Source organism: Ceratotherium simum, chromosome 5 (assembly GCF_057802395.1).
Source record: "Ceratotherium simum simum isolate JZ-2026a chromosome 5, ASM5780239v1, whole genome shotgun sequence".
NCBI lineage: Eukaryota > Metazoa > Chordata > Mammalia > Perissodactyla > Rhinocerotidae > Ceratotherium > Ceratotherium simum.
Genome location: NC_141904.1, coordinates 52,890,400 through 52,904,687, shown reverse-complemented (window position 1 = coordinate 52,904,687; position 14,288 = coordinate 52,890,400). Strand labels below are relative to the sequence as shown.

At 52.1% G+C, this 14,288-nt stretch overlaps 1 protein-coding gene across 1 annotated transcript; it reads left to right on the top strand.

Moving 5' to 3' along the window:
• Positions 1–140: 140 nt before the first annotated feature.
• RRP9 (ribosomal RNA processing 9, U3 small nucleolar RNA binding protein) lies at positions 141–7,682 on the top strand. The gene is made up of 15 exons (XM_004419768.3): positions 141–303; positions 585–667; positions 3,244–3,350; positions 3,685–3,752; positions 3,834–3,875; positions 4,151–4,277; positions 4,904–5,028; positions 5,111–5,203; positions 5,626–5,726; positions 5,810–5,944; positions 6,028–6,090; positions 6,324–6,469; positions 6,552–6,631; positions 7,308–7,381; positions 7,514–7,682. The coding sequence occupies exons 1-15, from the start codon at positions 217–219 to the stop codon at positions 7,605–7,607; spliced, it is 1,425 nt and encodes a 474-aa protein (XP_004419825.1). The 5' UTR covers positions 141–216; the 3' UTR covers positions 7,608–7,682.
• The last annotated feature ends 6,606 nt before the right edge of the window (positions 7,683–14,288 follow it).

Sequence of the window (14,288 nt, the reverse complement as noted above, 5' to 3'; positions counted from 1 at the left end):
GGAGGCTATAGGAGCTCCAGGAGGCGAGGCCAAAGGCGTTTACCCTATGGACACTTGGGGGCGTGACAGAGCCTACTGAAGGACCCAATGGAGCTGTGAGAGGTGGGGCGTGCCGGGCTGTGGGAACCTATCAGGGCGCGGAGTCTTGCCAGACGGTCCGGGTTTAGTCGCCACGTGGGTTCGCCGGCGGCCGCTGCAACACACACGGCGGGCGGCATGTTGGCGACAGCGGCAGCACGAAAGCGGGGAAAGCCGGCCTCGGGGGCCGGGGCCAGTGCGGGGGCCGGCAAGCGGCGGCGAAAGGTGAGTGGCGCTTCCGCTGGTCGGGGTCAGTACTACTAGAACCACCATCCCGTCCGCGGGCCCCGGGGCCCGGTCACCTCCCCGGCCCTTCTCCTGGGACCCCAGCTGGAGTCAGCTTTGTCCCTCTCTCCTCGGGCTGAATCCTGGAAGGCTTTGCACTTGAGCCGGGGTCACCATCTTTCCCAGTCCCGGCGCTGTCGAGAAACCGGAAGGGGCCCTTGATCAGTGCCGATGTGGTCCGGACCCTTGATCAAAGAAGAGATCATATAATTAATTCCCAGGCCGACTCTACTGGAGACAGAGGCAAGTCCAAGGGTGGCAGCAAGATGAATGAGGAGATCTCCAGCGACTCGGAGAGTGAGAGGTGAGCTCTTCTTTTCTACCTAGTGGAAGGGATCACTGAGGCCCATGGTGTATGAAGACTCAATGAGTCGGGGCAGAACTGGGCCTAGAACCCAGAACTCTGGCCCTTGGCTCTCAGACCTTGGCTCTTTCCTCCTGTTTCTGACCTTGAGAAGTCTTATCTCCTTCCCTGCAGGGTCTCTGTGTTGGGAGGACGGCCAGCCCCAATGGGAGACCAGTGAGACCTCCCTGGCTCATGGCAGGGAGCTGAACACAAGCTGGACTGACTGGCAAAGGGGGAGGGATGCAAGCATTGCTAGCTAGTTCTTCATTCTGTTTTCCCACGATTTCACAATGACTGGTCTGCCCCCTGACTCTCAACATATGCCAGGCACTGGCTTTTCACTGTTGAGAGTAAAGAGATGAGCAGGCAGGTGAAAGCCAAATGTCTTATAATGGGATGCATATCTTACAGCTTGTGTTCTGGGAACAGAGGAGGGGACATTTAAATAGAGCCTAGAGAGATGAGGAGGACTCTTTCATGGAGAGTTAGGGAAGGCATTCAGGGATCAGAGAAAAGTCTAGGGTGTAAGTGTACCAGAAAGGGAGATGGAGAGGTGGTAGGTGCATCCAGATTGTGGAGGGCTTTGAATACCTGCCTCATTCTGCAGGTGACGGGGGTGGGGTATGTTGCAGGATTTCAGAGGGGACTAGCAGGGTGTCAGGCCTGACCCTGTGGAATGGCGGCCCTCATACCAGGGAATCCTGGTGCCTTTTTTAAGAGTTGACTTTGGAAATTCTGCTTCTGAAATACGTGTTGGCCTTAGCCTGCTCACAGAAAGACTTAATATACTTTTCTTAGTCCTAAGGTTACTGTGGGAGGCTTGTGCCTGGCCATGGGCTAAGCACTTTTAAATGTTTTTAAAATATGTTGTGAAATATATTAGATACAGAAGAGTTCATGAAATGTATTTGTACTGTAGAGGGTAATGATGAATGATGAACCTCTGTGCACCCACCACTGAGGTTAAGAAGTAGACCATTTGCAGAAACTTAGAAGTCCCAACTGCCATTCCTGACTTGAGTTAATCCTTTCTTTGGTTTCCTTCCTTCCTTGCCTTTTTGTCTTTTTTTTCGTCTTCTCATTCAGGTATAATTTACCTACAGTAACATTCACCTTTTTTAGTATACAGTTTGGTGAGTTTTGACAGATGTATATAGTCCTGTAACTACCACCACTATGGAGCTATAGAAGGGTTTCATCACCCTCCAGAATTCCCCCCTGCTCCTTTGTGCTTCTTTCTCCCTCTCCCCCCAGCCCCTGGTAACTTTTGTCCCTATAGTTTTGCCTTTTCCAGAATGTCATATGAGTGGACTCATACAATGACCACTTCCCCTGATTTTCTGTGGAGTTCTGTCTCCTATGTGTGAACCCCTACACAATAGATTTATTAGTTTGGGTAAACTGAGTAGAAGTTCTGACCTTGGCTGGGTATGGGAAGGGCAGCACCAACCCTATTGGCTGAAGGCTTGCTGGGCACTGGGTACTAAATTGTCTCTGGGGCCTGGTCTGGCCTTGGCTTCCTTGAGAGTTTCCAAGGTCCCTTCTGGGGAAGTCGTGGGCAAGGTCATGTATGAGTCCTGGGAAACAGTTGGGGCACCTGACAGGGACTAGATATCTGCAGGCACGTGATCAGAGGGAACGGGCTGCCCTGACTTTTCTGCTTCTGAATTCCCATGACCTACCTGCAGCTGCCAGGAGCAAGTCAAAGTAGGCCTCGTCTTGAGTGAAGTGAGTGCTGTCAGCTGGTCCAGGGACTGAGGCATGGAAGGGAAGGCGGGAACTTCACCAGCACAAGGTCAAGCCAAGACCAGTTAAACGTCACCTGGAATCCCGTCCTCAGGGTAGAGGATGGTGCTGTGGCATTGAGGATGAGGCGATGACAATCTCAGCGTGTCTCGGGTCCTTGGATTGGATCCGGGCTGGCTGCTCCCCCATTTCTGGGGGCAGTTGCTCTGGGATCTACCTTTTCTGCTCTCCTTGTTGGATCTCCTGTTTCAGATCTTGCCTGCCTTCCTCATTCTTAGTTTACCCTCTTGTTCAGGAACACATCCTCCATCCTTAAAAGAAGGAGGAAGGACCAATTCTTTGACAACTTGTATATCTGACAATATCTTCACTGGTCGTTGATGGTTTAACTGGCATGGCATTCCAGGGGTTAGCATTTTCCGTCAGAATTTGGTGTGTGCTGCTCCTTTGTCTTGCTACTTTCAGTGTGGCTGTTGAGATGTCTGAAGCCATTTTGATTCCTGACCCTTTGTACACAACCTGATTTTTCTTGGAAGCCTGTAGAACCTTCTCTTTCCCTCCAGAGTTGAGAGATTTCACAGTGATCCCTTTGGGTTTTGGGTCTGTTTTCACCCTTACGGCAGGCACTGGGTGGGCCCTTTCAGTTTTCTGCTTGTGTAATCATCGGCCATGAGGGCTGGCAGGGGTGGGGGTGGTTGAATGGCTGAGGGAGCAGCCAGGAGGTATGGTCCTAGTGGCCAGAGGAGCAAGGTGAGCCCTCCTCAAGCCCAGCCCCCTCCCGCCTACAGCCTAGCTCCCAGGAGGACTGAGGAGGAGGAGGAGGAGCTAGAGGAGACTGCACAGGAGAAGAAGCTGCGCTTGGCCAAGCTCTACCTTGAGCAGCTCAGGCAGCAAGGTGAGCCCATGGGCAGGGCAGGTGAGAGGCGGGGCCTGTGCCTAAGCCTGCCTGGGGCAGCCTCAGCCACCTGATGGGTGACTGAGTCAGGTACCTGGTGGGCTGCCAGGGCTGCTGGTGCTGGCTGCCCTGTGGGAGGGTCTGATAAGTAAAGGCAGGGGGTGGGCAGGAGGAGACCATCCAGCCCTCCTTGCCCTTTGCCTGAGGCAGCCTGAACTTCCCTCGGGACACAGCCTAAGTGTCCAGGGTCCAGGACTGAGGTGGTGGGGTGGGGATGGGAAGGAAAAAGTGGGGTTTTGGCGTGGATTTACTTGGTATGGTCTGTCCCACACAGAGGAGGAGAAAGCTGAAGCCCGTGAATTTGAGGAGGACCAGGTGGCGGGACGCCTGAAGGAGGATGTGGTGAGTGTGGAGGGAGGGTGATGGGAGGGAATAGATGGGGCTGGTCCTGCTCCTGGGATCTCACCTCTCTTCTCCATGCAGCTCGAGCAGAGGGGCAGGCTGCAGAAGTCGGTGGCAAAGGAGGTGAGTGGGCAGGGCACTTTGATGTACCTTGGAGGGAATTGGGGATCTCACCCGGGTTGGTGGGCAGATGGCCCAACTGGGTACTCAAGCTGCATTGCGGGGTCTTTGGTCTGGAACATGGTGGGCGTTTGGGCAGACAGAGTCAGGTAAGGGTCTGGTCTTTGTGGCCCTGGGTCCGGGTTTCCTTCTGGGCAGGGTGGTGGGAAAGGGTGGCGTATGTGTGTAGGGGTGCCTTCCTGCCTCCAGTCGCAGTGACCCAGCCCCCACCTGACCAGATCCAGGCCCCAGCAGCAGCCGACATTCGAATCTTACGGGGCCACCAGCTCTCCATCACGTGTTTGGCTATCACCCCTGATGACTCGGCCATCTTTTCCGCTGCCAAAGACTGCACCATTATTAAGTGTGAGTGAATGCCTGGGTGGGGGTGTGGCCCCCAGGGGTCATCCAGGAGGGCTGGTCTTGGGAGGAGGGAATAATCAGGGCAAACTGAAGCCCAATGAGGGAGGCTTCTGGAGGCAGGTTTGCTCTGAAAGAGGTGTTTTCTGTGTGACAGTGGAAGCTTCTGCTCAGGAGTGGGGCTCGTGAGCTCCCCGACACTGTCATTGGAGATTGAGCAGAGGCAGCATGATGATTTGTGAGAATTGATGCTGCAGGTGGGCAGTTGGACTGGAGGACGCTTAAGACTCTGCACAGTCCTGGAATTGAGTTTTTGGTCCTCCTGGGTTCCTAACCTTCGACAACTGAGTGCTGTCCTCATCCTCCCTGTTCATCAACAGGGAGAACTTGCACCATCAGTCCCAAAGCACTTTCCTATCCCTTCTCTTCTGGGCTTCATGGCTGCCCTTTGGCATTATTGTCACCACTTAACAGATGAGGAAACTGAGGTGACTTGTCCAGGGCCTGACAGTGGCTGAGCCAGATCTGACCTGAGGCCAGGACTTTTCCCATGGCCCCATGCTGCCTTTGAGGGAGCTTGCCAGCCAGTCCTGTCCCCCATCCTAATAGCCTCTCTCTTCCCTCTGTGTCAGGGAGCATGGAGAGTGGACGGAAGCTTCATGTGATCCCACGAGCCAAGAAGGGTGCTGAGGGGCAGCCCCCTGGCCATAGCAGCCATGTCCTTTGCATGGCCATCTCCTCCGACGGCAAGTACCTTGTAAGGCAGGGTTGGCCCCAGGGGCGAGTGAGAGGTCTGGGCACACAGTGGGTGCCTGTGGCCATTGTCCTCATCCCTACAGGCCTCTGGCGACCGCAGCAAACTCATTCTCATTTGGGATGCCCAGAGCTGCCGGCACCTGTACACCTTCACGGGACACCGGGATGCCGTGTCGGTGAGGAGCTGGGCCTTCTTTCATGGACACTTACCCTGAGTGAGCCAGGCTTGGTGCTGGGCTCTGTGGAATGGGATGAATGAGGCAGAGGGTCCCTGTCCTCAGGGAACCTGCACTTTGGCGTAGTGAGTGGCTCTGTAGAGGACATAAACAGAGTGAAGGGCTAGGGAAGAGTGGGGGAGACTGAGTCAAACTTGCCTAGGGAGCAGGGAGGCCTCTGAGAAGTCTGCAGCTGCTCGAGGGCAGGTGAGTGTGCCCCTGGCTCTGGATAGAGCTGCACAGAAGTGCCCACAGAGCTTTCGCGGGGAGCTGGCTCCCTGTGCCCTGTGACTTGTTTTCTCAGGAAGTCCTCCCTAGGCCTGACCTCTGTCTTGCCTGCTGTAGTCCATGTCCCCTTTTGCCTTCTTTCTGTGCACCCTTAGGGGCTGGCGTTCCGCAGAGGCACCCACCAGCTCTACAGCACGTCGCACGACCGCTCTGTGAAGGTTTGGAACGTGGCAGAGAACTCCTACGTGGAGACCCTGTGAGTGTGCGCGGGGAGAGGGTGTGCGGATGTGTGTGTGCGAGTTCACGTGTGACCCCATTCTCCCTCTGTCCCTCCTCCAGTTTCGGACACCAGGACGCTGTGGCTGCACTGGATGCCCTGAGCAGGGAGTGCTGTGTGACGGCCGGGGGCCGGGACGGGACTGTCCGAGTGTGGAAGATCCCTGAGGAGTCCCAGCTTGTCTTCTATGGCCACCAGTAAGGCGGCCTGCTGCGCCAGGTGGGGGCGAGGTGGGCTGGGGGTGAGGGTGGGCCATGCCCCTCACTGCTCCCGTCTCCAGGGGCTCCATTGACAGCATCCAGCTCATCAACGAGGAGCACATGGTGTCGGGCGCAGACGATGGGTAAGAGCTGCCTTTTGGATGCCTCCCACCATTGCCACTGCTCCTGGACATGCCTCATAGGATTCCCCTGCTCGGGAGCTGTGGTAACCCCTTTTCATAGATGAGGATCCTGAGGCAGAGAACTCAGGTGACCTTGTCTCCTTCCCATGGCTGGTGTGCACTTGATCCCTTCCTGCCTGTGGCCTTTCTGCCCTGTCTGTGGCCCCCTCACTGACTCTGCTCTCTGTCCACAGCTCCGTGGCCTTGTGGGGCCTCTCCAAGAAGCGGCCACTTGCCCTGCAGCGTGAGGCCCATGGACTGCGGGGGGAGCTGGGCTTGGAGCAGCCCTTCTGGGTGTCGTCAGTGGCAGCCTTGCTCAATACAGACCTCGTGGCCACAGGTGGGTGCCCTGTACCGCAGAGAGGGGGGGGTCATAGGGTGGGCTGGTGCAGGAGGTGCCCACTGTCTCCCTGTCCCCCCAGGCTCCCACAGCTCCTGTGTGCGGCTCTGGCAGTGTGGGGAGGGCTTCCGGCGGCTTGACCTTCTTTGCGACATCCCCCTGGTGAGTGGGGCTTGAATGCTTAGCCTTTGCCACACTTCCAGGCCCCTTATGGTAGGGGGCCTTCCCAGAGCAGGGCCAGCTATGACTTCCCTTTATGGTCCCAGCTCCTTGCACAGGGCCTAGTGGGAAGCCTCCCCCCTCTTCCTCTCCCTTCATCCCCTCCTCCACTCCCCTCCCTGTCCTAGACTGTCCTGGGTACTGAGGTAGAAGGCTGGGAACAGCGTGGCCAAAGGTCTGGAGGGCCTGGCACTGTGATCCTGTGGCTGGTGCCAGGTTAATGCCAAGCTAGGGCGTGGGGACCTGGGGCAACCTAGGGGAGAGTGGCAGGCTCTGTCAGTGACGTCTGGTGACAGTGCAGGGCTTGGGTCAACAGTGATGGTCATGGGGTCTCCAGGGCCCCACAGCCAGGAGCCAGGCCCTGGGCCACGCCTGACATACTTGGTGTACATTGTTTCTTTAATCCTCACAAACTCACTGTGAGGCTGGTGCTCTGTGTCCCTCATCTCACAGATGTGGAAGCTGAGGCCCTGAGGGGTAAAGAGCTGGCCCAGGTGACAGGAGGCAGAGCAGGGATTTAACCCAGGCCTGGGACGGCCAAGCCCTTGACTGTGATGCTGGGGCTGTGGTGGCAGGATCTGTACTCATATCTTACTATGTTGTCCCTCCCTCTTCTCAGGTGGGCTTTATCAATAGCCTCAAGTTCTCCAGCACTGGGGACTTCCTGGTGGCCGGGGTGGGGCAGGAGCACAGGTATGAGGCACCCCTTGAGGGGTGAGGGTGGGGTAAGGTGGTACTGGCTGGGCGCTGGGCAGCTGGGTGGGAATGGGGTGGAGACCAGGTGGAGCTGAGTCTGGCCTCAGCTGCTCCTCTCGTCCCCTGCAGGCTTGGCCGATGGTGGCGGATCAAGGAGGCTCGGAACTCTGTCTGCATCATCCCACTCCGCAGGGCCCCCAGGCCCCCGGCCGCTGGCTCCTGACACTCTCGTCCCCTTTATTTGAGTCCTTTCCAGGCCAGACCCGCCCTCTTTGTATTAAAAGCCTCCTCTTTTGGGCCTTGTCTCTGCTGCTTCTTGGGTAGGGAGGATTGTGGGTTGGAAAAGGCCTGGGGAGGGACAGGTTTCTGTCAGTCTCAGTTCTGCGCCTCTGCTGGCCTGAGGGCTTTTTTTCCTTTTCCAGGGAAGTTGGGATAGAGCCCTCAGCTGGCTTCTGGCTCCTGGTCCCTGAGTATCCTCTATGATCTCATTAGGCCAACTCCCCAACCACTGCTCTGGGCAGGTGGGGGTCAGAAGCTGCTGACTCCTCAGCTAGGAAGCCACACTGTCCAGTTGTGTGTAAGGGCTGGCTGTGGGGTCTGAGAACTGAAATGAAGACAGCTAGGCCTACAAGTCAGGCTGACCTGCTCACCCAGGCCAGGTCAGGAAGCTGAAGGGGACAGACTGCCGCTGGGGGCGGGGTCTGCCTGTGGTTCTTAAGGGGAGAGGTGGTCCCCTCGGAGGAGGAAGCCACAGGGCTTCCCTCCTGCTGCCACGCTCATGAGGCCTCCCTGCTCAGACAGACCCACTCCTGCTTTCCTTCTGGGGCCAGAAGGGTCAGGTTCAGGTTGAACCCCTGAAAATCCTGTTATGGATCAGAAGATGTTGATAGAATTCACTCCCTATGTCCTGCCTCAAATTGAGCTCAACAGTAGCATAAACATACCTCCTGAATAACATTGCAAACAACACTGAAATGCCCCTTGATATATGAACGCTTTTCCTGTTAGCACATTCCCAGGAAGAAAGTAAGATTCGAAAATAAATGCTCTTGGAATTGAAACTGAAAATAATTTCTCTTATGGCTTCTATTCTCAGTCTTGGTCAGCTGAGACTTCCTTGCTGTAGCTGGGACCTTATTTATTTATTTTAATTACAGTAAAAAACATCTTAACCATTTTTAAGTGTACAGTGCAGTGGTGTTAAGTATATTCACCCTGTTGTGTAACGGAGTTCCAGAACTTTTTCATCTTGCAAAACTGAAACTCTATAACCATTAAAACAACTCCAGGGGCCGGCCTGCTAGTGTAGCGGTTAAGTTCGTGCGCTCCACTTTGGCGGCCCAGGGTTCGCAGGTTCAGATCCTGGGCACGGACCAACGCACTGCTTGTCAAGCCATGCTGTGGTGGGGTCCCATATAAAGTAGAGGCAGATGGGCGCGGATGTTAGCCCAGGGCCAATATTCCTCAGCAAAAAGAGGAGGATTGGCAATGGATGTTAGCTCAGGGCTCATCTTCCTCACGCGAAAACAAACAAACAAAAACAGCTCCACACTTCTCTCTCCCCTAGCCTGTGGTAACCACCATTCCACTTTCCGTTTCTATGAATTTAATTACTTTAGATACCTCATGAGTGGAATCACACAGTATTTGTCTTTTTGTGTCTGGCTTATTTCACTTAGTATAATGTCCTCAAAGTTCATCCATGCTGAGTGTGACAGGATTTCCTTCCTTTTTAAGACTGAGTAATATTCCAGTGTATGGTTGTATCACATTTTGTCTGTCCATTCATCCGTCAGTGGGCATTTGGGTTGCTTCCACCTCTTGGCTATTGTGAATAACGCTGCTGTGAGCATGAATGTGCAAATATCTCTTTGAGAACTTGCTTTCAATTTTTTTGGATATATACCCACAAGTGGGATTGTTGGATCATATGGTAGTTTTATTTTTAATTTTTTGAAGAACTGCCATACTGTTTTCCATAGTGGTTGCACCATTTTGCAATTCCACCCACAGTGCACAAGAGTTCTAAATTCTCCACATCTTTACCAATACCTGTTATTTTTATAGCAGCCATCCTAATGGGTATAAGGTGGTATTTCAGTGAGGTTTTGATTTGCATTTCTGTAATAATTCGTGATGTTGAACATCTTTTCATGTGCTTATTGGTCATTTTTATGTCTTCGGAGAAATATCCAAGTCCTCTGCCCACTTTTGAGTCATGTCTTTTTTGTTGTGCGTTTTAGGAGTTCTGTGTATTTTCTGGATATTAATCCTTTATCAAATATGTGATTTGCAAATAGTTTCTCCCATTCTGTGGGTTGCCTTTTTACTTTGTTGATTCTGTCTTTTGACTCACAGAATTGTAAAATTTTCATGGAGTCCAATTTTTCTTTTGTTGCCTGTGCCTTTTGTGTGACATTGAAGAAATCATTGCCAAGTGCAGTATTGTAAAGCTTTTACTCTAGATTTTCTTCGAAGAGTTTTACAGTTTTAGGTCTTACATTTAAGTCTTTGATCCATTTTGAATTAATTTTTTGTGAGTTGTGTAAGATAGGGTTCCAGTTTCATTCTTCTGCATGTGGATATCTAGTTTTGCTGACACCATTTGTTGAAGAGACTGTCCTTCCCCGTTGAGTACTCTTAGCACCTTGTCAAAGATCATTTGACTATATACAGGTGGGTTTATTTCTGGGCTCTCTATTCCATGTAGTTGAGTTCCTGAGCAGCGGCTGCCATCAGCAAACCTTCAGCATCTTCTGGGATCCTTCACTTCACCTTTTGCTTTGTCCAAAATCTGGCTATTTCATGAGGATGTGCCTCCCACCTAGCTCTTGGAGGTAGAAGGATGTTCTCCACATCTCCTGCATTAGTTAGCTATTGCTGGATAGCAAACCATACTAAAACTCAGTGGCTTAGAACAATTATTGCTCACAGGTCTATTGGTCAACTGAGTGTTTCTTCTGGTCGCAACTGAGCTTACGTATGCTTTTGCAGTCAGCCTTGTATTAGGGGCTCTGCTGATCTTGACTCATGTTTCCTACATTTGGAGGTTGGCTGGCAGTAGGCCAGTCTAAGGCCTCAGCTGGGAAAACTGGAGTCCTATAACTGGCTTCTCATTCTCCAGTAGGATAGCTCAGGCTTGTTCACATGTCTGCACAGGGTTCCAGAAGAGTGAGCAGAAGTGTACAAGTCATCTAGAGGCCCAGGCTTGGATCTGGCACTTCTATCACATTCTGTTGGCCAAAGTAGATCACAGGCGAGCCCAGATTTAAGGGAAAGAGGCTCCATCTCTTGATGGGAGGAACTGCAACGTTGTGTTGCAAAGGGTACAGAAACTGGGGATGTTTCTGCAATCAATCCACCACATACCCTACTGCTCAGTCCAGAGCATCCCTCCTCTTCCCTCCTGCCAGAGCTGTGGTCTTCTACTCCTGAGTAGGCAGGAGATGTTGCTAGAGGGCAATATCAGACTCTGATGGTCCAGGAGGAGTCAAGGATGGAATGACCTCACCCCAAACTGCTGGCCACTGTTAGGAGAGTGGCACATCAGATGAGCAGCCAGTATCCACTCTTCCCTCTCCCTGCCTGAGAATGGGTCTAGGAGTAAGGTCTGAACTTCTGACTCATCTACACCCCCCATTCTCCCATGTGTCATTCTCAGGGACTTTCCCACCAACCCTAACTCCAAAAGGGGAACTGAGAATCAGAGAGGTGAAGGGAATGGGACTGGTAACCCACCTTCCCAGGATATGCCCTGGGCTTCATCTTTTTGCAGCCCTGAGAGGTAGCTTCTGGCGGCAGTGGCAAGGGTGAAGCCACTTGCTGGGGATGGTGACAATATTACTTGTCCTGGGTACCTGTGGTTTTGTCTGCCAGGTACTCATTTCCTTTTCTTCTGGGAAGAGAACTTGCATTTCTTATGGAAAACTATCCGTTCCCCATGTAGCATGTCCATCCATCCATCTGTTCAACAAAACTGTTGAGTTCCACTAATACCCCAGATCCTGTTCTAGGCCATGGGGATACAGAAATGAACAAGAAAAATTTCCTGCGTTGAAGCAGCTTACACTCTGGAGGACATAAATTCTTAAACAAGCAGATATATAACACAAGTGCTATGGTGCTAAGAGATAAAGCAGGGTAAAAGAACAGGGACTGGAACAGGTGATCTCTAAGGTTTCTCTGGAGAAGTGCCATTGAGCAAGACCTGAATGACAGGAAGATCTGAGGGAGGAGCATCCCCACACTTGGGATAGCCTGTGCAAAACTTCCAAGACAAGAAGAGCAGAGAGGTGGCCTTTGTGGCTGGAGCAGATGATGGGAAGGCAGGGAGAGTGAGCTGGAGATGTCAGCAGTTCCAGTTCAAGTAGGGCCTCAGGGTCGTGGGAAAGTCCTGGGGTTTTTTTCAAAAGCAATGGGAAAGCATGAGAGGATTGATAGCAGAAAAGTAATGTGATCTGGTTCAAAAGAAAAAGAAAAAACCACTCTCTGGCTGCTGTGTGGAGAACTGATTAGGGGTAGAGGTTTGGAGAAAGAGAGGAGGCCAGTTAGGGAGCTATAGTAATAGCAGGTAAGAGATGATGGTGCTGTGAGAGGGAGGGACAGCAGTAGGAGAAGTGGAGAGACAAAGCTGTGTTTGAGATGTGTTTGGAGGTGAAGCCAACAGATCTTGCTGATGGGTTGATTGTGGGATGAGATAAAGGGGGCAACATAGTGGACGTTTACAGAGGTGTAAATGGTGGTGACGTTTACCCAGTGGTGACATTTTCCGAGGCGAGGAAGACCATGCAGGGATGGACCAGGAGGAGGATCAGGAGTTTAGTTGAGGACTCATTACATTTGCAATGTCTGGTAGGTGTAGGAAAGTTGAGTAGGCAATGAGCTCACTGCTATATGTTTTATAACATATATGAAGCCCTGTGATTCTGGGGAGCAGAGTCACACCCCCCATCTGGGGGTGCAAGTGGGGTCCTTTGCCAGCCAATTGAACTAACAAGTTTCTATAGCCATGGTGATTGTTTTGGGGATGGGCACATGAATCTAGTTAGTACAGTTGGACTCAAATTTGGAACTATTGAGAGAAGTAGCTTTGTGAGGATGAGGTGGCAACTGCTGGCAGCCATTTTGCTACCATAGTAGTGGGAAATCTGCTGGGAAGCGGAAACGGATGGAGAGAGGGAGAGTGAGAATGAGCCGGGGCAATATTGTTTGGACTCTGGATTCAGCTATGCCTCAGTTGGCCAGTCCCCCCTTTTGAGCCAGTTTGAGTTTCTCTCACGCACAGCAGAATGGTTCTTGACTAAGAATAGTGTGATGTTGTGATTTATAATAAGAAATATATATTTGGTGTTCATCCCATTCCTGATACAAAGCTCCTAAAACCTTTGGAACTTCCCAAGTGATGAGAGCAATAAAGGTGTCTTTTGTTGTGTTAATGAGACGACTTTTGGATAACCCCTAGGTCACCTAAGGATGGAGCTGGTTGCCAGGGAACCAACCATGTGATTAGAGGGTTGGAACTTTCAGTCCCACCCCCAGACCTCCAGAAAGGGGAGAGGGGCTGGAGATTGAGTTCAATCACCAATGGCCAATGATTTAATCAATTGTGCCTGTGTAATGAAGCCTCCATAAAAACCCAAATGGACAAGGTTCAGAGAGCCTTCAGGTTGGTGAACATGTGGAGACACTGGGAGAGTGGCACTGCGCCCCTTCCCACATACCTTGTCCTGTGCATCTCTTCCATCTGACTGTTGAGTTATATCCTTTTACGACAACTCATGATCTAGTAAGTAAAATGTTTCTCTGAGTTCTGTGAGCCACTCTAGCAAATTAATCAAACCCTAGTAGTGAGTTGTTGGAACTTCTGGTCTATGGCAGGTCGTTAAGAAGCACAGGTTCTTATTGAGAACTGACTGAGCCCTTAACCTGTGGGATCTGATGCTAACCCCAGGTAGATAGTGTCAGAAATGAGTTGAATTATAGGACACTGAGCTGGTGTTGGAGAATTGCTTGGTGGTGTGGAAAAAACACACATGTTGGAATTGGTGTCAGAATCACAAATGGACTAACAAATATGGACACATAGTTTGAAGGTTAGGTGAGGACAGGGGAAAGAGGGAGAGTGGAGCTGACATGGCCACATATTTGAGGGCATCCCCAGGACCTAAATAAGCCACATGACATGCTGATGAAAGAGACTCTAAAAGTCACTCCATCTATTGATCGCACATAAAACCTACAGCTTTGGGATCCAGTGACAACGCTAACATGGCACTGAGGCAGGCCTCTTACCAGAAGGGACAAATTTGAGTTCTCTACCTGCCTTGGGCCCCAGTCCCCCAGGGGTAGGGGCACCACCAGCAAGGAGTGAGGGTAGATGCTCTTGGGGACCACCACCCCACTCACAGTCCTGGGGGTGCTGGGATTCAACTGGGTCATGCAGGAGTCCTAGAATCTTCCTCAAAGATCCACCACCCAGTGCCTCCTGACTGGAGAAGCATATGGACAGAAAGCCTGGGCAGGGGTAAGGAAGATAGAGCGACAGCTGGTACAGGGAGGGGTTGGCTGCCAGCTCTTCTCCAACTGCTTGCTCCCCTGCCCCTCCCCTCCTAATGCATTATGTCCAGCTCATTTCTCTCTTTCCCAGGCTTTTCCCCTTCTTTCTTCCCCACCCCTACCTTTTCCTGGCTCCCTGGTCTGGTTGCTGTCCATTTCTCAGTGCTGAACTCCACCTTCCTCAATGCAGAGCTTCCTCAACCCCAGCCCAGTCATTTCCTGTATACCTCCACCCCTACTGGGGCACTGGGCACAGGGAAGAGCAGTGACGGGACCTGTCCCTAAGAATGGAGGGAAAGGTCTCAGGACCTGAGGGCTTTGGATCTCCTTAGAGAAGCAGTCTGGTCCT